At 35.7% G+C, this 26662-nt stretch overlaps 1 protein-coding gene across 2 annotated transcripts in view; it reads right to left on the bottom strand.

Moving 5' to 3' along the window:
* The window catches only part of CACNA2D3 (calcium voltage-gated channel auxiliary subunit alpha2delta 3), a 383322-nt gene that overhangs the window by 118797 nt on the left and 237863 nt on the right, over window positions 1-26662 (bottom strand). For both annotated transcript variants that reach the window (XR_011728222.1, XM_071755835.1), the window contains exons 12-13: window positions 19069-19147; window positions 12784-12917 (exon numbers count right to left, since the gene is read on the bottom strand). Coding sequence is in view for 1 of the 2 variants with exons in the window: in XM_071755835.1 (XP_071611936.1) it covers window positions 12784-12917; window positions 19069-19147 (213 nt within the window). In the remaining variant the exon portion in view is untranslated. The remainder of the gene's footprint in view (window positions 1-12783; window positions 12918-19068; window positions 19148-26662) is intronic.

Here is a 26662-nt window from a genome sequence, read left to right as displayed (position 1 = left end):
ATAAGAAGCATGCAAATAATTTTATTCATTGCTTGGCAGACTTTCACAGCTCTTTCCAAAAATGGCAAGAGAATGGGAGAGAATGGAAAGAACATTCAAACTCTCAATTTTTAGCAGAAGTTGTAAATTTTCCTCTTTAAAATCTATTTACTCACTTGCAATAAGAGAGAAAATTTAAGTCATATCATTTTGGTGAGTTTTACTTCTACAGTCTATGCACTTTTCTCCACTTCCTAGAACCATGTAAGTACCAGGGCATCTACATAATTACATGCATACATAGAGGAAGAAATAAAGTTCAGTCTCCTACTGGCATGTTCCTGATGCTAAGGTTTCAGTGTAAATATTAAGATAGTGGCATTAACCTGTAGCTTACTGGGATAACATCTGCAAGGAATATGCACTTGATTTTTCAAGGGATTCAATAGCAAATCCTTCTTTGTTCATGTAATTGTTTTACTGTGCTACCACATATTTTGCAGTAACTACAGATTTTATTCAAGCATAGGCCGTGCATTGCATACAAATTATACCAGTCAGAGGAAATGTAAATGTTGCTATGGAGAAGAGAATCATAAAATATAGATGAAAACTACAATTCTAGTTCTCTCCTTAAAAAGAATTCAGATTCAGATGACAGAAAGGAAAGAAGTTAGTTCTTACGAAATACTCAAAAGCAAAATCACAGGAGCTGCCATGGTATCAAACTGGGATTAAGAAATAGCAGTCAACAATAAGAATTTACACATACATTTCAAATATCATTATAAAGTGACTCCACCCTTCAAAGATTTTACACATTTTCTAAACTATATATGCATAGAATTAGAATATTTTTCTACATATAGTGAACTCCAAGTAAAACTAATGGTTTTAAGTTACCCTTAATTTAAATATGAATTAACACAATTTACATTAAAAACTGAATGTCTTTTTTTTCTCATAGAGGAAACAATGAAAATAAGAGTTTCCAAAAATGGGGTCATCAATATTAGAGTGCTACCAATAGCAGGATAACTAAGAACAATCTTTTCAAAATGTTAGGGCTGTTTCAGTATTAAACTGTTTTGAGGGTGACATTTTTCACCTTATGGAGACCACTGGTTCAGTTGCACTTTAGCTGTGGACAAGGTGAACAAGAGAACTAAACATGCAAAGTACTTTTTCAGTCCACCATAAAGAAATCTAATTCTATTTCATGATGCTATAAGTTTTCCCTAAAACATGCTATTGGAGCATATACAGACTCACATTGCATACAGTGAGATAATATTTATTTCAAAGCCTGGTGTTTGGATAGTCCTTGTTGTATCACATGTATGATCTGTGCACTGAGATCAAATTTCTACATGTTCCAGCTTTCAAGTTTTGGATTACAAACACACAAAGGATCCAGAATTAATTAATATCTTCTGCAATATCACTAAACATGAGCACCTTTGCAGCCTTTCTCTTACTCATAATACCAAAAAATTTCTAAAACAAAACATCCTTACATATAATATGAGATCCAAGATACATTCAGGATTCTGGTTCTCATCCATATAAAATGACATCAAACTATATGGTTAGGTTCTCTTTTCTTATATAGCCTTAATACTCTTCAGTATTAATTAACATTTGTGCCACCTCCAGAAGAACAGACAGTGTCATTTTAATTATTAGTAACACTAATTATTTCTAAATGAGACATTTAAACTCTTAGGAAGGTGATAGATAATAGCATGAGAATTCTTCCCAGGGAAATAGTTCTAATAAGAGAAAAATAATGGCTTTGTAGTAAATTAAGAACTGAAAAAAAAATAACCATACTTGTATCTCAAAGAGAAAAAAACAAAAGTAAGGTCTTTGTAATGTGAAAACTTGTTCTGAATTACTTGGGGGTAGAGGAGAGAGGAGAAAAAGGAGGAAGTGAAGCAACGAAGAATCAACCTCAGAATAAAAATTAATATGTGCATACTTATTAATTTAATCATCTACTCTCACATAAATGCCCTTTCACGTTTGAAAAAAAGGACAAATTATTTGGCAGTCCTTCTAGAAATAAAAAATAAATTTCTTAATCATAAATCCTCTTTGGAGCCAGACACATCCTCTTTCTTCCACAATAGAATCCACATAGGCCTCAAAGCAAAACCAAACAAGAGTTTTACCCTGTACTTAAAAGAATTAATGAGAATCTTGCGATGAGTTCAATGGGGTTTTGATCTTTCTGTATATTAATCCTTGCTCTGTGTATCAATGTAAGACCAACATCTGAAGACAACCCCTCTCTGAGGGAGGATGAAAGTATATTTGACAACTCATGTGTAAAGCAAGCCACAGACTCTTCTAAAACCTAAACTTACTAATTGTATTTGTGATTTTTAGCATTAACTCTGATTGAATTAAATAGGATTGCACTTCTAAAACAGATGTAACAGATGTAATAGTTTTCTATAAATTATTTTGAAATCAAGTAACATGTTCTGTAAAGCAAATGGCTGTAAGAAAGTAGCTGAATTATTCCAAACTACTTCCTTTCTACAACTTTTGTCATAGGGTACCATTTCATCTGTGTGCCCAGAATACTGCTCTGCCAGAAGAAATGGCAGGTGGAGCAAGACTCTGCTTCCATTCCTTTACTCTCTGCCCCTCTCCCTTACTCTCACAATGTCACAGTCAATCTGTGTGTTTTAGGGGATAGATTTAGAAATCTGAGAATCCTTTCTCCCTTGTTGTAGTTAGTATTCACAGTCTAAGAGGACTGAATATTTAAATATTAAACAATATTTAAAACTGAAGCCTTTATTATTATAGAAAGGTTATTGCTGCAACAGAAGAAAAAAATAGTAAAAAGCTCTGTAAGCTGTACTGTTCCTTGGTATTAGTATAGTGTTTCTAATGCAAGTTTTCTTGTAATATTTATGCACAACTGAATAAACAACATAATTTTAATAAATGTTCTGTAAAAGAAGTATGTAAATCAAATGGTCCTGTAGGCTCCTTGTGTCAACTCTTGTTATAGGGATTTTAAAAGTTTACCTAGAACTAGGCAATGTAAACTAAGTTTAGGGTGATCACATTTTTTCCAAAAAAATCTGACAACAGTGCTGGTCAAATGGCTCTCACAAATTCCAGAGAAAACCCAAGTGTTCTAAGCTTTCTCCTGCTGATAATGAAGTTGCTGAAGATCAGACATTTACCATCTGTCAGCTAATCATTAAGGGAAATGCTGACTTGGAAAGATTTGATAAAATCCATTGTTTGGACAAAGGCCTAAAGCTTTGCTGTAAAGTAGAACATCAGTAGGAAATATCTATTATTCTTTGTAGAATAAAGTGTATTTCTGAACAATTTCTCCAGAAATTACTAACTTCAAAGTAAATATTAGTCATAATGACTGTGATAAACAACTTCAAAATCTGCAGAATAGACAAAAGAGATTATGTCCTTTTCTTCTCTCTTCTTTTCCTTTTTTTGCACTGCAGCAAAGCTTGAATGGCACCAATAATTAAATAATTCTTATTATTTTAGGTTTTCACTCCAGCAGTGCAGATAAAGTATACTTCATCTTCACTGCCCTCTTTCTTCCAGAAAGTCAAAGAATGACATGAGATCAAAGGCTGGGATTTAGTACATTATACTAAAATTAATTGCTTTCCTACCTTATCATTTAGCCTAAAAAAATCGGATATGTGAAAAATATAGACAAAACCAGGAAAAAAACAGTAATATATTTGACAAAATAACTACAATTTTCTTATAATTAACCCAATTTCACTGAGAATGGAGGCAATAAGATCAAAGACAGTTATCAGCTGTGGATGTCTTCAAGCCATTATTTTCACTAATAGACATATCCTCCTCAATGTTGGATTCACCATAGCATACAGAGACAATGTTGGATTCACCATAGCATACAGAGATCTAGAAATTAATCCTCCCTCTAGTTAGTGGCTTGTCACCTTTTCATTTCATTTCTGTCACAACAAAACCAGAAAATTCCCTGTGAAACAAGCTGGAAATGAAAAGCATTTTCTGTTCCTTCACCTAAAGGCTCTGCCTGTCATTGGCAGAGAGCAGCTGGAAATGGTCCCAAGCTGCTCTATCTCCAGTGTGCAGGTGCCTGCAAATGAGCCCAATACCCTTTTGTCAGGAATATGCTTGTTAATCAAATTCATGAGCAGCTCTCTGTAATTTGTATATAGTAACTGGTGGGAAAAAATCCAGCAGGTGAAATATTTGTAATTCTGTGGATTCTTTTTCACATACATTCAGGCACTTTTCATGTAAAGAGAAACAGCAATTAGGTGCAAAGCAATCATATCACAAGACAGACCATGTGAACAGTAAAAGCAGCAAAGAAAAGCCCAAAGTCCTAAGAGTGTTTCATCACACTTGACAGCTCTCAAAACAGCAAAACCTATTCCTGTAAAATTAAAAAAAAATACTGAATTTTATCATTTCCAAAATTTAATCACAGCATGTGTTTTGTGAGCCTAACTGTTTTGAAACACTATTAGACCTCTAAATACTGGATTATCAAATACTTCAATGAAACTATGTTAAAACAAACACAAGCAAGGGCTCCACCATGCTTAAGACCTGGACAAAGAATTAGTATGGGAACCCTGTAGAAATGGACAATAAAATCTTAAAGACCTGAACAAACATTTCTGCAGGTTTTCACTATCTGCCCTTCATACTTGAGATCTCAGCCTGATAACTGCCTGCTGCATTGCCCTATAATGTCTTACCAGGTCCTTTCACTCTGCCCTTTCTAATAAACTGATGATTCTTACCTATTTCTTTGAATGTAAATTATATGAGGAAGGTAAGATTATTTAATCCTGTCATCACCACACATCATCTACTGTAGTAAGACTTGACTGATTTATTAAAATTCATGGGTTTTAATAATATCAGCAATGGTCAATGACAAAATCGGAGTTGGAGTCAACGATGTGAAGAAGTGGAAAATCCACATTAAAATGACCAGTACAGCTTAAAAACAAGACTAACATTAAAAACCAGTAAAAGATAGTGTGGACAGTCAGCATTTTACAGGAAAGGAAACAGAGGAGCATTAATGAGAACACTGTGAAAAAAGGTTGATACACTTAGGGGTAAACTGGGTTATTTTTTGAAAAAATGTTATCAAATCTGACAAATTAGTAAAAAAGTAATGTAGTTTAAACATCAGAACATGTAAATGAAGAGGTGGAAGAATGTTAGAGAGGTGTCAAAGCATTAAACACTGTAAAACTCCCCTGTTCCCATTTGAAACATCATTTAAAATAAAAAAATGTAAATAGCACCAAAATATTGCATTGGCTATCAAATTCTGAGAACATTTCAGAAATCAGTGAGTTTTTACTCTGTTTATAACAATGTTTCTGCAGGAAATACTCTGATTTGAAATTAGATATTTAATCTCTCACTGCTCCAGCAATGCCAGATGAACAGAGACCAAGACGATCAAGAGACCCTAGCATATAAAACACTGGAAGAAAATAAACAATATATAGCTAAAAGCCAAGATGTGGCACTGGTTTCCCTTCTCTGGTTTAACATGCTTGTACTATTTGCACCACACTGGAAGGAGAGCTGCTTGAGACCCAGCTTTGCTGTGGCATTACAGCTGCTTGCTGATGGCGCAGGAAGAAGATAAAAATAAGTTCTCTATCAAAGCCTCCATGTGCAAAGAGCTGTGAAATGCATTTAAAGATATCAATTGCACATCTCAAAATTCGAAGAAGTACAGTTTGAATTCTGCATTTCTCATGTAAATGTACACTAGGAAAAATAATTATAACAGTAATCCATTTCAATGGAAATAAAGTACTGTAATATTTATAGTCTGTGCCAGAGTAATAATGACGGTGGGGCGAGAAGTGAAGTGTCTCAGCATGTTCCACATGTTTTTAACACTGTTTCTAAAGGCTCTGGAGGCTATTAAATTTAATGAACCCATCTGCTATGAAATAGAGGTCCAAACATAATCAGTTTTCTCAGTGCCATATAATACAGATGGCATTCCATGTTCCACATCCCCAGCAGGAAATTTTATGTTCCTCTCTAAGCACAGGAGTTTTTGTTTGTGTTTTTTTATGTTTTAAACATTTTTTGATGTATTGCATATAGCATTCTATAGTGTAAATACTGTGTACAGTGATACATATGAAAACTGTTAATTCATTAAAACAAATATTGCTATTTCCTTACAACATTTTTTTCTAGTAACTTTGACAACTAGCAATTAGCTCTCTGTAGTAATACTCTTTGCTTAATGCAATCACTGAAAATTGCCCTAATGGCATAAGTTCCAGCACTGGCAGTGGAATAAAGCAAATGTGATTTCTCAAATTAAGTATTTTATTTCAAAAAGTAGGAAGGTACACGTGTACATATGTGCATGTTCATAGGTGTTATCTATGATTATGAACGTTCTTATTTGTATGTGCTGTGTTTACATGGAACGATGCACAAATCATTCTTAAATATCCACATTCCCACTAGGTCATTATGGACTTTGCTTTCCTTTGCATACCCCAATTTCCATTTCAGGGGTCTCAATTTGTGTGCTTTATTGGGACATGCTGCCCCACGACTCTTGTGCTGCTGTGTAAGCAAGGGCTCTAAGCTCAAATTTAAGTGGCACAGTGTTCCCTGCACTGATTAGCACCCTGCTGCCTAACATAAGTAAATCAGATGTGCATTTTGTAACAAAAAAGAACAACGTCCATTGCTATCTGGAGCTGCATCTGAAAGATAATGAGAGTGCATTAATTCTATTCAGTTGAGAGGTTTTTTTCATTTACTATCTTGAGCGCTCATTATGTTGTAACAGTTGACACAGATCTTACTGAATTTGAAACAGTTAATGCTGTTAATGGTAATTCATTTATATTCTGGATCCAGCGGTGAAACAAAAATATTAGAACTGTTTAGAAGAAAACAAGAATACTTAATTATAGCAACTGGATATTTTGGATGACAGAACTCATAAAAGTCATGGCTGAAAGTTTTTTTTTACTGGGCTGTCAATGAAGATTTCCACTGACAGCCTCACTAATCATCAGCATAAAGGGATGTTGAACCTACAATTAAATAAGTGCAAAATATATTTTTTTTACTGTGTGTATAAGTAGCTGTATTGATCACCATTGCTAATATTTTAAGCACTTCCCCACGTCTTAAAGATCCCAGTGCAAACATAGCAGACAATAATTCCTGGACCTGAAACTTCAAAATGCAACCACGCTCTTATAGAAGCTTCAAGAGACATGGAATGGTCAAAGCTGTTACATTTTTCCAAGAAAATTAATCCAGACTGAGGTCTCGATAAACAGGCATTCTCTTGGCTACTTTTTACTTTCTCTCCCATATCAGAGTCTTCAAAAGACTGAAGGAAACAAAGCAGAGCTTGAAGAATATATTTTAAGAAAAAAACTGAACCAACTGAAGGCCTGATATCCATGCACGAGATTTTCCTACCCATGAGATTTTCTTACCCTGGCCTAATTCATTTAAATGTCAAAGCAAGAAAAGGAAATTCTCATGAGAACCTCAGAGTCAGTCAGTGGTGATGACCTTCTCTGATAAAGAAGTTGTAAATTATTAGAGATTAAGTGATGCTTGCCACAAAGGGAGTGTTCGAGTATGTAACCAAGTCCAAAGTGGGACTTGGAAAAAAGCAACACATCTCTAGTTTGAAAACATTATTTTGAAAATTAAATGCTCGTGTGCAGAGATTTTCTTTTCACAGCTGCTCATGAATGACATTCCCTGACATTCAGTTCTGCAGTGATTAGCAGTATTTTCTTGCTGCAGAAATACATTTCCATTGCTGTAGACAACACTGGTTGCCTTACTAGCACAGTTATCAGCCTCTTAGAAAATATTTCTTAAAAATCTCTTCTTCAGAGAGGAAAAGGACAGATATTTCTAATAGTATTGGTAGAACTGAGCTAAAATCCATAACTGAATATGTTTATGGGAAAGTGGGATAACACAGATCAATATATAGTACTTCAACTATGATTAAAAGTATAAAGAGTAAAAACTACTCACCATTTCATATTATGTTGAATCTTGACCTGTAATGACTCAGAATGCTTTTTATTAAAATGAACTCAAATTCTGAAGCACCAGCCATCTCAAAATATTAAATGAAATAATTACTTGCTCTTGTTATGCAAAGAAATCCTCCAGTTCGAATCTTAAGAGAGCCAACATGGTAATGTTTGTCTGATTCTGCTCACAGCTTGAGACTAATAGCTTGGAGGAGATTAACTCAACAGTGCATTAGATCCAGAGACTATATTCAGGTACACTTATGAGAAATAAATTTCACCAGGAAGAGTCAAAAAGTGTTCGAGAAGGTCAAATCATATGCCCCAATAAACAAATTCTCAATTGCAAGCCTTTAAACAGTAGGAACTCCAGGGCCATTCCAGTCTTTTCTCCTTATTTCCTGCAGCGAAAAGTAATGTTCCTCCATACTCCAGATGGTACCATAAGAATGAGTTAAGGGCTTCTGTGCTTTAGAGATGATTACCCATAATTCAGAGACCACCTCTATGTATTATCTCACTTGAATATTTTGATACCCAGGCAATTTACGTTTTCCTCCAAATATATCCACTTGTATTGATCTGCACTAGATGTACACATGTTTGAAAGAAGTCCCTGGCAACTTTAAAAGCATCTGCTTCCTGAAATACTTTGATATTCTTAGAATTCTTTTCTACTGTGGAAAGAGTACCTTTGGAAGCTTTCAAACAGATATCCAACTAATTTTTTAAAGCACCTGTAAAGGTATTTTATTTTCTGAAGCATTACATCCTTGTCAGCCTTAATGATGGCTTTTGAGGCAGAAGAGTTGAGAGTGGTCTGCTAGAGAGCTGCCCAAGCCTCACTGTCTGTGACCCAGCGTAGCCACAGCCAATGTGCAGCAGTCCCAGGTGGCCTATGGATCCTCCTGCCTATCCAGCTGAACAGGAACATGTAAGGAAGACAATCTCTTCTTAGACTCCACAATCAGTCATTTGCCTGTCCCCTTAGTTTTGACAACTCAAGCACCTTTTCACATAGAGCCAACAAAACTTACTTACTTCTACCAGGTATCAAGCTGCTGACCTGAGAAGTAGAAATGGAAAAGAGACCAAGACTAGGGCAAGGTGTAGCATCTGGGATCAGAGAACACTAAATTGCAAGACTGGACACTGGCTGGTCTATATCACATACTGCAGTCCCAACATGTTAGCCTGAAGGTATTGGCAGCACTTAAGCTAGAAGCTGTTACAGGACTAGGACTCCAGTTATTGTGTAGCTGACTTTAGAATTATCCTAAGATGTGCTGGTAAAGACTATTTCTAAAGGGAATAACTAAACAGAGTCAAATCAGCACTGTTATCCACAGACCAAATTCAAATTACTTCAGAAATCTGTTAAATTTCTCTGAGAGTCAGTGATACCTCTTAGCCTTACATCACTCCTATGTCAAAAGACTTTTTCAAAGAAATTGAGGCTTTAAGCCACTGCTAATAATGTCTCCAATGAGAAATCATGGGCTTAAGGGAAGAAAGATAAAGAATTTTCTGATGGAGAGTAACTAAAACTGACCCTAGGAACTGGCTGGTTACCTCTTCAGAAAGACAGAAAACACTGGGGAGAGAAAAGAAAGCCAGTTCAGTTGCCTAAAAAGCAAGGAATAACTCAGAGAGGGCTGGTCTCAGTTGCTTTATAATCCTGTCAGCTATCAGAGGTGTGATCCTGACAACATCAAAGGAAACACAGACCTGACATTCCTACAGGTTGCTCCATGTTATATTTTATGCTTGTGATACCTTGCCAGGGACTTCCAGTTCTATAAGTGTTGTACTTTCCTCTAACAGAAAGTGAAGCAGCTCAGGGTGTCAAAACCAGGCTGAAGAGGCAGCTGCACGAACATTTTGCAGACATCCTCTTACAGGAAAGGTGAGCAGATGCAGGAATTAGATGCCACGTTTTAGCAGCAAAATTATTCTGGTAATATTCCTAAGTGGTGTCAAACACTTACATGACCTAACTTGTGGCTTTCACAGATGACTTTGTCCTGGACAAATACCGAATAAGAACAGGCTGAGGCAGCAGGGGAAATGTTTTCTATCCTAAGAATATTCCTATCCAGCTCCTTTCTGTCTGGGTGCATGTTCCAGCCTAATGTTACTTGCTCAGAAACAGCACAGCTGGCCAATTAGCTCTGATACTTGGTGAGAAGGGAATGGGGATGTATACTCCATGCTGCCAGGGCACATTGACACTGATTACAATAATGTATATATAGCCCTGAGAATCTGGCCATGGCTGTTCTAACACAGCTGAAAATACAGACAACTTATTTCTACCTTGGCAAGGTCCAAGCAGCAGGCATGGAGGTGTGGGGACACAAACAGTCTGTGAAAATTAGTAAGTTATGGGATGAAGAGGATTATTTAGATGGCTTTTCCAGTGCCAAGACACTAGACATGGCCTTTGAAAACAGCACTGAGGCAGCTTTAGCTGAGGTAGAAGCACATCTGGCTTGTTACAAGGTTCCCTTCATTCCTGTTTCCAGAGTTTTGTATGTGTCTACTCTAATTTACCCTGATCCTTTGTCTGTGAGGGGGTTTTGTGGGGACAAGGGAGGAGAAAGGTAGTTTGCAACTAAGTAGATCATAGTATTCTATTTTAAAACCTTTTCTTATACCATCTAATTTATTAGGGTCTTGCATGGAGTTTTCAGACACTAAGAAAGTCTATATATGTGTGTATAAAAATGTACATCTGCATATAAAAATGTGTAGTGACATTAATTCTTCTTAGTTCAGAGAGTGAGGAAGGAAGAGAAGTGCCTAGAAGTATTTTATTTTGATCGCAGTAAACCAGCTTTTGTTTTTTAAACAGTTCCTTTATTCAAGAATGTAACAGCTCAGTTGTATTTTATTTTTCTGTTTTCTCAAGATTCCTTCTCTACGCTCCCTCTAGTGTTCTTAAATTCACTTGCATTTACTCACCCCTGCTGTATTCACTTTCTGTTTCACACAACATTAACTTCTTCACTTTCCTTAGCCTTTCTATAACCTACAGGGGAGTCATTGTAAGTTAAGACTAACTTTTCTGGGTTTTTTTTTCCTCTCTGCAGTGATCAAAGAAGTAGAGATGAACAGATGAAAGAGAAAGTAAAGTGTATAATTAATTCTGAAATGGCATTTTGTACTTTCTTTGTAGATAAGGAGGAGGATTTGGGTGTTGAAAACAGAGGAAGTTTTGCTTGCAACAATTTTAATGCAAGATTCATAGGCAAAGGACAAGGAGAGTAGGATTAAAATACCACTTACATGGATCTCTTCCTGCTACTCCTGCTAGTAAGTACAAAAGCTCCCTTCAACATCTACACACATTGATTACTTCGAGCATATAAATGTAAGAAGTGACCAAGAACTAGGTTTTCATAGTCATCTCTCCATTTTGTGAGAGCCCCTGAAGGGTACGTGATAATGGGAAACTTGTTTGTCTCACTCATATTTTTTGATAAAAGAAAGACAACAAAGGAGAATGGATCAATATGAGAAGGAAATAGAGCTAAGTTCCCTGCAAAGCTATATTTCCAATCATCTTTTTCTTCCTTCTTCATGACTACAGTTTTAGTATTTGTTTTACATTGCTCTACCCATGGCTGGAACTGAAGAAAATAAAAGATCTAAGCAAATGTGAAATTGAGGCAAAAATCTATTCCCAGGGTGCTTTTTTTTTTTTTTATCCCCTAGAATATTTTGATTTAAAACTAAAATTTCTAGAAGCATTACAGATGCAAACTAAACCAAACAAACCCCAAATATCAAAGTGAAGCTGATGAGATTCTCCCACCTTTCCCTACATTCACAAAAGGAAAAAATTGAAACCAAAAAGAGGCAACTTTACCACTCATCAGCTGTGATCTTCTATTAATTACACTGAACACTTGGCATCAGTTATACTAAAGGTCAGTTGTTTGATACAAACTCTTGTTCTACAGCTAACAGACAAACCAAACCATTTTAAATGGGTCAGAAGAAACATGGTAATAAAAAGAAATCATATAAAAAGCTATTTTAGAACAATCCATGAAACTTATCATCTAGATAAAATCTGATGATTTACCACAAATGACACATGAGTGTATTATGAGTGTTCAGTCACTGCATAACAAAGTTCTGGTTTAACTCTAATGTTTCACAATAATGTAAAATTAAAATTGGACATGTATGATGATTTTGCTAGCAAATCACCCTATTCAACCCACTTTAAAAATCAGAATCTTCTCATTATTCATCCCTAAGACATCACAGTTGTCACTGATAGGTCTTGACCCATCTTTATATAATAAAATATTGATTCCTGTCAGTCTGTGCTTTTATATGGACATATTCATTGGCAAGCTTTAAAACATATAGAAAAAAATGGTTATTCCATCTAATAAATTCTTGTTCAGTGTTCATATATCCCTAATAAAGTAGATGTACATTTGGAGATCATAAATGTTAAATTTTGCTGCTACTCAAGTTTTTTCACTATTTTCTATGCAAGTTATAATGTAGAAACATCTGCTATAGTTCTGTAATATTTAACAACATACCTGTAACAGTAAGATATCAAGTCCTCATACTTACACTGAACTGGCACATTCCAGCAACAGAAATCATATGCACAGCTAGTGTTTCTGCAACAACAGTTTTGCTCCTGATTCTCCGTTTTATGCAGAAAGCCTATTTTAAATGTTTTATTTTGCATACTTACAGTGCTGTCAATATATGCTTCAGTCCATACTACATCGTGCTCTTGGTCAATAACCTTTGGTCGGCTAAGAACATGGAGATATTCCATAACATTCTCTTGAACATCAGCTAAGGTAGAGATCTGAGTGAAAAACCCTGTGGAGACACACAGTTCCAAGTTATAAACCAGGCATAACAAATTAAGGAAGACTGCAACAAGGAGTATTATGCTTTGTGTCTGTCATGTTGTCTGCTTGTTTATTCCCAAAGAAGAAATGCAAAAAAGGAATGTTTCATCAGAAGCAGAGTCAAACAGTAGTAATTGGTGAAAACAGAAGTATGTGAAATCTTTGGCCAGTCTTGAATGACTGGGTTCCCAATATTGCTATGAACCACTGCATTGCCTGTCCTAAACTCTCAAGTTCCAGAAAAATATTACTGTTGTTTAATCATTAAGAAGTTTCAGGGGGGGGTTGTTATTGTTGTTGTTGTGTTTTTTTAATGCTGCACAGTATAAAAGTTCAAAATGGTATTGACTTTGTCCAAATGTGACTCATCCAATTTCTCCTGTTTGAAGAAACATTCCAGATTAGAAGTACAGTACCAAAACACAAGTTCTATATGCTCTAAAATGCTCATCCTTACAGAATATGACAGAACATCAGATAATGACAATATGTTGCTTCCAAATGGCAGGAAAATGTAGACTACGACTAGACTTGCTTGTCTTAGTAATCACAGCTTCCTTAATCCTTTGAAACATCTACAACCTGACAGTACTGAGAACAGCAGAGGCCACAGCTATTTGAGCTGTCACCACTTCCTATTCAGTGCTTAGATGTCAAGTCCCTTCATACATCACAAATTTGGCATCTGGAGCCCACATCATGCAAGGGTGATGAATGACTAACAAATTTCAAAGCTGTAGTTTCATCAGGCCTTATTTAAATGCATCACTTCCTCTTCAAATACTTTCATTTTCTTTGATGAGAAAAGGCCAATAAGGAATTTTCATGAAAGACGCCTTGCTACAATTTTAGTCTTTTGACAAGATCACAACTTCTGCAGAGCTGGAATAATAAACTGCAGAGGAAAACATGACAACTGCACAGAAATTTTGAGCTCTGCTTATTGTAGGCAGCAGCAATTTCAGCAGGACTGCAAGGGTGCTCTGCACTGCTTTGTACTTTCTGATTCAATATCCCTGCTGACTACATCTGCTCCATTTTTTGGGTTGCTGAGTGTCACAAGTCCAACTAAGGGTTTCTCTTTCCTGTGAGTAACAAGGGGCACTTCCCTTGTTCCCTTCCTTTTGATTTGATGTACATGCCAATACAAAATATCAAAATATAATCACTTAAACAATCAAAATATGATAATTTGCCAATATGAGATATTCACATAGAGAAACACAATGTGATTTATAGTTTTCAATCAAGGATTCAAAATACTTCAGAATTGCATGGATCACTCATTTTACAGGTCATGACCTACATTTTCCTAATGGATCTTAAACTAGTGTACAGTGGTTGTAAGTGAGGGCCAAGACACTAAAAGGAGATTTTAAAAAATCTGAAAACACTTGTGATGTATCTAAGGTAATGGAAAGTCTTTCTTAAAGCAAGTGGTATTTCCTAGTCCAGAAAAGCCAAAATCACAGTTGACATTTCTTAATGCTGAACTTCGTTAAAATAGAAACCTTGAAGACACATTTAAAGGCTCTTTTACAAAGCTCCTGGATGGCTATGCCTGGAAAATTCTTTTCTTTGAAAGAAAGAATACCTTCTTGTAAAATGAGCGTGCATTCTGATTGTCTCCTGCTATGTTTTTATGTCAGTTTTTTGACTGAAAAAAAAATTAACTAGATTACTCAAACAAAGCCAAAATCAACAAACAAAAAAACCAGAACCCAGTCTGAAACACTTTAATGTGTGCCATACAGGTTTCATACATCACAAGACACTGAATGCTAAACCTTCTTTTCTCGTTTTATCTTTCATTTTTAAGAGATTCATCTGGGCCAGGTACAGCCCACATGAGCAGAGACACCTACTTGAGCATCTATTTGTAACTATTTGTCATCTGAATGTGTTTTACATTGGGTATTTCTCTGAGAATGCACACTGTCATATCATGGCTTACACAGAACTCTCCAGGCAGCATGCTTCAGACAAAGTATTTACTTCTTCTTGTAGTACAACAACATGCAAACCAAATCTCCAAACTGCACAACAGAGAAAACAGTTTTGACCGAATTTCTTAAGGATAAGAGAGATAGTGGGTAAATCTGAAATAATTTCATATAAATTTATCAAATAATTAAACGTTTCAAAGAAAGGTAAAAATTTGTGACTACCCCAAGGCTGAAAAAAGTGACATAGAACATGGTATCTGCAAGGAGCCAGAGGGTGACTCAGCTTATGTATAGCAGCATGCATGTAGATGCAGGCTTGCCATGCAGCACTCCTTGCCCAGCAGCACTCCTTGCCCAGCAAGTATGACAGCTACAGTCAAGGTTAGAAGTGGAAGAAAAAGGTGTTAGTGTGGGGAAAAATCATATTTTTTGAATCATATCTGTTTCACAGATTTATTCATATATCAGGCTGCAACTGATGAAAAGGTGAAAGACTGTGTTAGAGACTTTATTTCTTTTAATCAGATTGTTTCAAATAACTGAGTTTAGTAAAAACTGCTGCTAAACATATATGTCGACTTAGATGGTGACATATGACACAACCATATGGATTCTCTCTGGATTTTTTATTATGTGGTCTTGGGGGTGAGTTTCATTTGTAAGTTCTGGGAAGAATTCCTTTCTTGCATTGAAGATTTTGTCTATTTAATCTGCTTGTAAATATGGCTTGTGCATTTGTAGCTTACATTAGAAAAATCTACAATGATTTTACAGTTTCCCTAACACATGTAATGTGAACAATTACTTATCTTCTGTGAATATACAGTTCAGCTATTTAATTTGTTTTACAAAAAGGTATTTTTCTGAAGTTTTAGCTTTCTTTGCAGAAAGGTGAAAAGAATTGCAAAAGTTATGTGAATGGCATTTCCCACATTTATAATGCTTGTTCTAATTATTTTTCTGTCTTCTTCTAATGGAAAAACTCTACTAAAATGTACTATAATATAGCTAAGGATGGCATTAGCTAACATTCTCTTACTTAATTTTCCCTCTGACTTTTTGATGATTTATGTGTCTGTAGATATGTGCAACAAACATCAAACCTCACAAGAATTAGTTTCCTACACTGCTACATTTACATCTCTTATCTAAAGATCAGAGGTATCCTGTAGATTTAAGAACCTTACCCTTTCTATACCAAGGTTTAATCATCAGATAAAGATGTGCTGTGAAGTTCTTGAGCACAGCTGCTGAGGCCATGTAAGCAACAGCAGCAAACCAATGCTTAAATATTTGCCTTCTAACATCTGCTTCTCAGCTCCCTGGTGTGTGAATTATACCACCTCAGAGTCCCTTAGAGTCAGTGCTACCTTTTTTCCCTCCCTAGCAGGAAAAAGATCATGAAGGAAATGACCAGTATTTGGTAATGACAAGCATGAGATATGCTAATAACATGGTCAAAACCAGACACTCGTGCTCTCCAAGTGGGCTGTCTTTCCATATTACACAGTCTTTGCAATGGTTATGGATGCCTTGCTTTTCTCTAAGATGTCCACAATCAGGCTCATAACTTTCCAAAATAGCTGGAATGGATTTTTACAGGGAGTGCAGTTCTTTTCTATTTCTGGACACTGTGCATAATAGATGCAATATTCTTCCAACTAACAAAATACCAGAATTTTAAAAATTCTCTTAGGGTAGGAACTAAGGTGGAAATTCATTGTTTCACTGCAGCTGTAAAACTCCCATGGAGACTCCCCCTGCCCCCCACCCCAGAGGCCTCTCAAGCAGGTGAACAGCATCCGTACCTGGCTGGCTGCCACCCCCCCAGCAGCCCACAGGGCGCGGTGCCGGGGTCACGCTAATAGTGGGAATAGATGTGACTGGAGCTTCCTGTGTGCGACTCCCCTCTGCTAAAACAATAGTCTATAAACTGCTACAGCTGGGGCACAATTTGCCTCAGGGGTAATCTGTCCTCTGCTGGCAGACAGAGAGCCACTATCTGACCTCTCATACGTAAAACATTTTTGCTCTGAGCTGCTTTCTCAGCCTCCGCTCCTTCGTACTGATGGATCCCCTCTATCCATTTTACAATATGCCAAGCACAGTGATGATACATGATAGAAATAAAGAAAAGAATAATTAAAGCAGAGACTGTCAAATCACTAATGCAATACAGAATGTTACTGGGGGGGAGGCTTAATCCTGGCTGTTTTATAAGTAATGATTTAAATCCCATCTTTATCTTTACAGCTTTCTGCTGGAAGTAACTGCTGAGAGAAAGGTAGTGCCTGCTTACTTTAAATGTGGCACATGCTCACTAAGCACTAGGAAACTAACCTTTGTTCACTTCAGAATATTAGTAAAGCTTTATTCTTTTCCTTTAGGTGCACTTGCACAAGATGCAGAAGAGTAAATCACTGTAAGTCTCACAAACTGCTCTAGAGGGACTTTAGGGTTCTTCAGTGTTTTAATGTATTTTAAATGGTTTGGTGTTCTGCTTCATTAAGCCAACTCCCTCTAGATATGCCCTACTTATAAATAAAAATGTAACAGAAAAACATGCTTGGGTTTTTTCAAGGTTTCACCATCAGAATCTAGAAGCTAAAGAAGTTCTGCAAAGTGGTATGATTTTCCCCTGTGAGCCATTTTAAAGGAAAGGACTGCTGTCCACAGTCCAGTCAGCTGGAAACCCTGCAAACAGCCTTCATCTATGTTGTGCTTCCAAGGGGAAAATCACTGCAAGGAAAATTGATTTTAGGGTCATTGACCCTCAGTGACAACAGCACACTTTGGCCCACCCTTGCAAGCAGTAAACTGCAGTCCAGCCATTCAGCCAGCCTTTAGACCAGCTTTACTACACTCCTCATCTGTTGTGCTGCAATCCACTAAAAGCAAACGGACAAGCTGTAGCTGGAAAATGTAAGAAAAAGACCAAAATCCATTCTGTCTGACATAATGACCTGTGCTGTTTCCAATTGTGATTTTCAAAGATATACAAAAGCATTTAATTACTGATCACAGATAAGAGATTTTTAGAGATTTTTGCATGGTAAGCTGTATCAGACAGCAGGTATTGTAACCATTAAAGTAAGGGAAAAAAATATAGAAGAAACAGTCAGTAAGCTGTTTCATTGATTCATATGAGTAAGATTCTGACTCAAAGCAACATGGTTCTGAAAAGAACAAAGTAGTCCTAAAGAATGACATAGGTGACCACTTTTCACCCTCTGGGAATAAGGAAGACGTGGACCAGATGATCTACTAAGGCAGTCTCTATTGCCTGGTACTAATTTCTGAGTTGCTGTTCTTAGATCTTTATGAATCTGTGGAGCTGGGCTAAAAAGCTAAAAGATTTTGTTGATTAAATTGTCTTCAAAAAGACTCTTCAAAGGATTCTTATACTATTATTTAAACTAAATTATGGTGTAATATTAGCTGATTAAGACAAGACTTCAAACTGAGTAATTTCCATCAGCTGGACATAACAGTAGTTAAAGAAATAATGACTAAATGGATAGCACCTGATGCAATTCATCATAATGTAATGTGGCACAACAGGGACAAAAAGAACTTTCCAAGAGAAAAGGAAAAAGAAAATCTGAAAATCTGAAGATTAATTAGGGGGTTTGGCATTTTTCTAAATCATCCTTACTTACATTAGTCAAACTTTATACTGCAGCATCTCAGTACATGTTTTAATGCTCCTTCCTTAAAAAATATAAAACTGATTTTTCAATTACAGTGCTTGTTCCTCAAGTGACAGCATGTCTGGTGTTTTACATACCATGCCTAACAGGACTTGTACCAATGGTCTTAGGAATGAAACTCTGACTGAGTAATAGCAGCTATAATAGAAAAAATGCTTTGAAATTAAACTCTGTTATCTGAACAAAAATTTGAGATCACATACTGTAAAAACTTGATACATATTTTACAAAAAAATGCATTCAAAATTGTTGTTGTGGGGTTTTTTTAATTATTATTATTACTTTTCAATTTTTAAGTAGTATGCAACAAGTTGAATAAATATTTTCCTCTCCTGGAAAAAAACCAACCCATCCTCTCTGATTAGTTGTCAGTGAAACCACATCTGCAGAAGGGTCAGGTATGCAGCAAGGCTCAGTAATAGGATTTTGAAAACAAGGCTTTCACAGTTGCATGTTAACTAACCTTTGTTAGCACAGGCCATCCACTTCAGGTTATCAGCAAAAGCAGCTTCTCTTCCAATCAGATAGGTAAAAATACGAACCTGAAAGTACAGCACAACAGATAACATCCATTAATACTGCACTGAAAACTTATACAGTCAAGCTTCAGCTATGGATGTGTAATTCATATGGACAGACCCTTTTAAAGAAAGTAATACTATAAACAGCACATCAGGTTGAAAAAAACAAAAAAAAAAACCCATTAGTTATCCCTTCATGACAAAATTGTGCTTTTGTTCTATGTAACAGAATGGCTGATTCCTTTGGATGTTTCAAATATATGACATTTTACTAAAGTTAAGGTTAAACAGAGAGTAAGAATATATTAAAACTAAGATCATTGGGATATTACCAGGAAAAACTCCATGTTTAAGATATATTCTGTGATTACAAATTGAAAAAATTGCTGTGGGGTGGAATAAGAGGCATTTAATTAGCCTCTACTCTGCAGATAAAGGACATGGAATACCAAACAAAAAAATTGCCTCTTTCGTTAAAATTCTGCCTGGATAGAATACTTGGCAGAGAAGAGGAGAATATTTTGGAAACACTGGATGCAGGGTATGCCTTGATAGATGCTAAATGACAACACTTGTTTGTCTGGACTCCACAGTTCCATGCTATGATACTTACAATCCATCTGCATTTTTAAGCAGCTACAGACAGGTGTTATTTTGAAAGCAAAGGAATAGTCCCAGTGAAGTATTTCTCTACCATTTTCTCAGTTCTCTCTTATCAAAGAGAGATGGATTCAGGCTTATTTTACAAACCTTGGAAACAAATTTTCTGCCTTATAACTTCTCTCAACCCTATTTTGCGCATGGGAAACTATAGCAAATCTAGTTTCTTTGTAGGATTGTAGTTAAATAAATAGGAATATATTTCCCAGAGCTGCTTCTGCTTCACTAATACAAGTCTGCACGGCACTCCAACCCCCTGTTCAGGTGGGGTCTGTAACCACAGATGTTTGTGCTGACCAAAAAAATTCCTGGGTCCCAGCATATTTGCTCTAGAAATCCCACACAATTCTGTGCCTTCTTCTTCTAGCATCTGATACAGCTGTGTCATAGTGAGCCTCCCTCACTCAGACTGCCCTCCCAGCAAGAGAACTGGGAATAGCACCTGACAGCTCCAGTTAAAGCCCATGTGCTGCCCTCTTAAGCCCTTCCCATGCTAAAACTTTAGCTTTAGACTTTTCTCTTTATCAGTGTAGCATCACTATCTAAACTTTTCTATTGAAAATCTGTTGTCATCATTAAAAAGCTGCACACAACAAAACATGCCCCAGAACAATTTTTTCACTAGCTAATTGGATCTCACGTTCACAAAATAAATTATACAGAAAATTAATCACACAGAAAGAATTGTTATGATGCAGGAAGTTTATGCAGACCTCTAATTATTTCATTTGCAATTAAAGAAATAATCAAAGAATTAAATTCCTAATAGTTTTTCAAATAGCACTTTTCTGTCACAGAAAGACAAAACAAATTACTTGTAGAATATACCAACTTAAAGTTAAGTTGCTATAGGGATATTTTTTTCCCAATAGCAGTTTTAAAATGTTTTTGAAAATTTCTCTATTTCTCTCTTTACCTTCAGTCATGATACTATGTTCCCTTACTGCCCTTTTGTCAATTTTCTTAATGACCAGATCCTATTTCTAGGCTTACAGGGTGTTTTGTATTATTATCATGCCTAGAGACCAGATTCCAATCACAAAACAGTATTTAAAACATAAAACATGCATAGAACTCAGTCATGATTTATATAATTTTAAAAGTATACAGAGTGTTTGTTTAGTATTGTTAATTAGTTTAAATCAAACAGTATGCATAATCCAACTCTAAAACTCTAAAGTACATAGCATATAAAAAGAAAATAAATAGTACTTTTATGCTTTGTTGATGGATATGAAAAGCAGTGGTAAACAACATCTTTATTCTCTAAATACATGTGAAAGGGCACACTGATATTTACACCCTCAAAATACAGCATAAATCACTGTCACAGTTTATCTTCCTGAAAATGAAGCTTGAATATAGCCCATGGTGAGACTGAAAACATCTGTGATGCTTTCACTATTTAATGATCTGCTTTGATCTATAAAGAATCAAACTAAACTATTAGGTTGTCCTAACAAAAGAAAACCAGCCTTATCTAAAAGAATGAGCCATAAGCATGATAATAGGAATGAGTAGCAAACTATCTGCTTTAGACCTACAAAAAATTAAATTTCAACAAATTGGTATCAAAGATCATTATGAGGAATGGGCTGCCTCTCTGATACTGCTGCAAGGATTCTAATTATTTTTCTCCGATTACATTTTATAACTACAGCTTACTTGGTATCTCTGGTTTGCTATGAAGTATTTTAAGTATCATAAAAAATACCTCTAATCACTTGGCATTTCTTGAAAATATAAAAATAAACACAATAAAGTAGCAAGCTAGCACTGAAGATGAATGATCAGATGTTATTGTGCTGCTTCCTTCACTGTCCCAATGAGCTGTGTGTGTTTCTCTATGCATTTCTGACTGCATATAAGTGATGCCTACTAGGGTTAACAAGAAGTACAAATTTTTTAGAAAATTAAATACAAGGTAAACTATAATTTTAAAATACCATTTCTGTAGTGCTCATTACTTAATAACATGACTTATTAGTCACAGTAGCTTCATAAGAAAATAACCATGTAAGCTCACAGGAAGGTATTTCAGTCAAAAATAATGGCACTGATGTATTAAAATTCTTCTTTTACATTGACCTTGAAGATACATTAATAGGTATTATGAATATTGTTTAATAATCCATTCAGAATACTGATAAAAATACCTCAAAATCAGCTGTGATGGTAAACAATTCTGATGATATTTCTACTCCTAAAAGTTTCATTTGTTCAGTTCATTGAGTTTACCACTGCAGCCTTAATGCATTGTGAGTCTGCAGTGGGAAACACTCAAGACAGCCAAACTATTCACTGCAGAAGAAATTTTTCAAGACAAATGTTTGCCATATTTTTTATTCTTTCAGAAATTGCAGCAATGACTAAGGTAATAAGTTATTAAAATTGATACTTGCCTGACATTCTGAATCCCATTTTTCAAAACAAACTTGAATTTACATATCTTTTAACTAGTTTTTGTCTTCTGAATAGTTATTTCATGTAATAATTCTAGATGTGCTGGTACCATCTGTAGTATAATACCAATAAGCAGGGACAAAATTACTGTGGTCATATGTATGTTTTCTGCATCTACATAAAAATACAACTAAGTCAATATTACTACAATAACTTAGTCAATATTACTAAGTCAATATTACTACATTAACTTAGCTAGATAAGTTCAAATTACTTCAACTTCTGCACATGTACAAGACCTGTGGAGTGATGGGCTATGGATGCTGCAGAAGAGGACAGACTGTGTCATAGTTACCACCTAAACTGTCATTGTAAATTGACTAAATATTGGGTATCAGATTTAATATCCATCCACATTCTGAAATACAACATAAAATAAATGGTTTTAATTAAAAACTGTTACTAGAGACCACAAATGTTCTTATTTCTGTACCTGACATAACTAAATGGAAAGTGTGCCTTTCCACAGACACACAGTGGAAGTGAGCAGTTCTGCTCTGCAAAATGATTTCATTAAATGCCTATGTGATTCAAACAATCCAGATACAACATTAATATTGTAAAATCCAGTGATAAATAAATAATAATCTCTATAATTTATAGTATATGAGGTATAAGGTGACATCTTGGTCTTGCAGACCTTAAAGAAAGCAACAATATAAACTGTGAGCTTTATTAAATATATGTTCCATATATATATATATTTATATATATATACACACTGATATACCTATATTAGTATCTTATGGTACAACACAACATTAGGACACTAAAAATTCTTTTGATTCCACATGAAGAGATCATTTTAGTCAAGGCAAACTGAATAAATTCAAAGTTATTATTGGCCAGTCCCAGAAGATCCAGTAACAACATTTACAAGTCTACATATGCTCTGGCTAACTGAGCATAAGCCAAATGAGAAAAACATCTTTCAATATCCAAGCTCTGTGACTGAATCAAGAGACCATTTTCATCTGAGGAGGAATCTGCATCAGATGGTATAACTGCTTCTTTGGTAAAATGCATATGACAGAAAGAGAACCCTTCAGTTCTGGATAATTCTGAAAGATTTGCAAGATATTTGAGAAAGATATCTGAATAAAAATATTTTCAATGTCTGACCTGTAAAATGTATCAACCACGGCTTAATATTAACTGTTAGCTGTGGAGAAAGGAAATACTCTCAGGCAGAAGCATTAATTTTGAATTGTTATATCCTGTCTACAAAAACTGAAAACTGTAGATGTTGTCAGATTCATTGCACTGAATGCAAAGCAAAGCTTGCTCCAAGAGCAACGATTTTGATCTTTGAAGCCATACTTTCTTTTCCCACACATAGTTCCTATAGATGGGCCATAGACTACTATTTTTTTTAAGCTGATGTCCACAAAAAATGGAGTTAGGGATCCACAGTAACATTACAGAATTGAAAATTACAGAATTGAATCTTTAGAGAGCTTGTCACTTTCTCACTTTATATTTTAATATGATCTTTGCAAGTGGGTATTAAATAGAAAAGAATACCACTTGAGATTGAAGCATTTTAATTATCTTTCAAACGGCAGCAGTAGAATCCTGTTCTTTTGCCTAATTCCTGACCTAGAAGGATACCCTCTGGGAAAGAACACTCCATTCAGTTGCTACTTTTACTAAAAGATTGCTGCATAAGTTCCCATGATTCTGAACTGTAGAATCATATTCATATTAAGCAAGACTAATTTCAGCAGTGCATTTTATTACAGTCAGCTTCTAGGTGCAAGACTGTGGACCTGGTCCAAAACACCAGTCCACAGTGAGCTAGTGAGAAGCAGCACAACATCAGCAGCTGTCACAAGTTGCTTCCTCGTATGTACACAGCAGAGTTAAATAATATTAAGGCATTGAACCATCAAGCTCAGGCAAACCTGAACACAAAACTTACACTGAGTATAATACTTAAATTAACAGTAGATTTAATAGATTTACAGATATTTAATTGCATGTATTATTAACTTTATTTCTCTCTGGTTTCCAATCTCTTTGTTTTACACTCTTGTTGCCTTACCTAGGCACAGATCATGATTTGGATCACACAGGTGGTTTGCTCTCTCTTCTTTCTTGTACTCCTTCAAATTTTGAAAACAATAAGGCAGTAATTCTTTTAAGATTTTTGCTTTTACAGATAGGGAATATTCTGAAGAGTGAACCTTTAAACACTGGAGAGACAGCTTTTATAAAGTCTCAAAGATGCATTCACTCAACTGTTAGTGAGGAAAGCTAAGAATGATGATTTAAATGAAAGCTATTTCAGGGCTAACCACTTCTTCTGAAATACCCACTTAACAGTTTCATCCTTTATGCATGGACTAATTTGCAGACCCTGAACTGCCCTCACCTCTGAAACCTCATTTAAGTAGCAGCACAGTGAATAGAGACCTTCCTCTACTCATGTTATGCAAGAAGAGTCAATCTGCAAGATTCTACAGACTGGGACTGTGCAGTCACATCTTCATGCCAAACAGCTGGTAAAATACTATTTCCAGAAACTTAGAATATAATGGGGAAATGGGACTTCTGTTTGCAGCTGCAAACTATTTCAGGGACACCTTCAGCAAAATAGTCTTTCCTTTCTGGCTCAGGAAGAAATAAAAAGTCTTGTGGCAAGAGCTATGGAATTTAAGGTTTAAGTGGGATATAGAGATGAAATTCAAGTTCCTAAAGTTAGAAGTTATGGTGGTCCAGGAATGCCTGAGTTAATCTCTGCATACATGAGCAAATGGACTGATTTGGAGCAAGGGATAAACAGGAGACCAAGCGATTGACTGAACTCCTAGGTAGCCTCACCACAACAAATTGGCCTAATTCTTACAGAGACTCTCAAGGTGGGAAACTGGGACAGCCCTGGAGGCTTCCCCAGGCAACTCATATTATGGCTACACCACCTGGTACTCACTATTTGAGTACTTCACAGTGTTAATTAAATAATTGGTTGGACTTCTTTAGGCAATACCTGCTGTGTAACTGGCACCAAACTGTAAGGATACTTGCATAGTATCCCAGTAGGAAACCTGAAGAACACTCACATAGAAGCATCTTCAAAAGCACTTAAGACAGTGTGGAAATGCTTTACACAAAATTTAAGATAATAAATAACAACAAATCATTCCTGTGCTGGAACAGTAAAGAACCAGAGGTCAGCTAGAAACAAAGATTCATCAGAACATCAGTCCAGATCATCCCACCCAAAACAGCTGAAGATACAGTTGCCAGGACCCCTATCATCTAGAGAGCACGTGACCATTCTGTTCAAGATGATTGATTCCCCACTTGAGGATTACCCTATCCAAAAGCAATTCCCCAGCTGGTTTAAAATTCTGATGTTTGCAACAGTCTCAGTGGTGCACACATCAAAGCACTTCAATTTTTATTTGATCAGCAGCTAAGAAAATGTCAGCAGCTGCAGATGAGACCAGAGCTGGTCTAGATTTGATTGAAATGCTATAAATTGTAATTCAAAATTCACAAAAGCAATTCTCTAATTGCCTGAATTTTGTGAACCTACTACTGAAAAAGGCTGCCATTTATTTAGGTTTCTTGCACTTGTTAACAGAACCTTTTAAAAAAGCAAAATGACCAATCTCCCTTAATATATTTTAAGCTGTGCACCATACTCTGAAGATCTGCATCCAGAATAGAAGGCATTTCTCTTCCTATGATACCTAAACATATTCATGTGTTACCTAAAAGGCACTGAACATTGAAAAAAGGCTAATGTCAGTATATTAATAGATAAATAAATAAATAATGAAGTTTATCTTTAACTAGAAGCAGAGCAAAGTAATGAATATTTTCATTAAAAGCTGCTGCCACTCCTCTAAATACACCCCCAAAGCTAAATTCTCAAAGACTGTTGGCTGGCAAAAATCGAAGTTCTGTTTGTCTCTCAATCACATGGGAAGAATACAGGGAAACTTAACAAAGTTAAGATGAAAAGAAAAACGTTAATTTTGAAATTCTTATGTGCATCCCGGTTCCAGGCAGATCCCTTTTCCTATTCAGAAAAACAGCAGATAGAGAGATCCCCCATTTTTTGAAAGTCTACTAAAAGGGAAAAAAAAATAATATGGGGGAAAAAAAAACAAAAATAAAAAAAAACTTCACAAGCAGTAATTGGTGGAAGAATTTATAATTACACCACATTCTCATTTGCCAGAGTTAACTTCTGATTCTATTCTTTTTCTATTTCAGTTTTATGTTGTAAATTACTTGTCCCTTCAAAACAGCTTCTCTTTCTGTTGATTATTAATTTTTCATGCTCCATTTCTTCTTACCCTTTGTTATAGTGGAAATATTCTTAAAATTAGTTACTCAGGATAAACTTAAAACTTTTCATCCTTTAATCCTCAGTAACTGGCTTCTCTTCCTTGGGGTCCT

The sequence above is a fragment of the Heliangelus exortis genome, chromosome 12, assembly GCF_036169615.1.
Source record: "Heliangelus exortis chromosome 12, bHelExo1.hap1, whole genome shotgun sequence".
Lineage (NCBI taxonomy): Eukaryota > Metazoa > Chordata > Aves > Apodiformes > Trochilidae > Heliangelus > Heliangelus exortis.
This window is presented reverse-complemented; position numbering and strand designations above follow the sequence as displayed.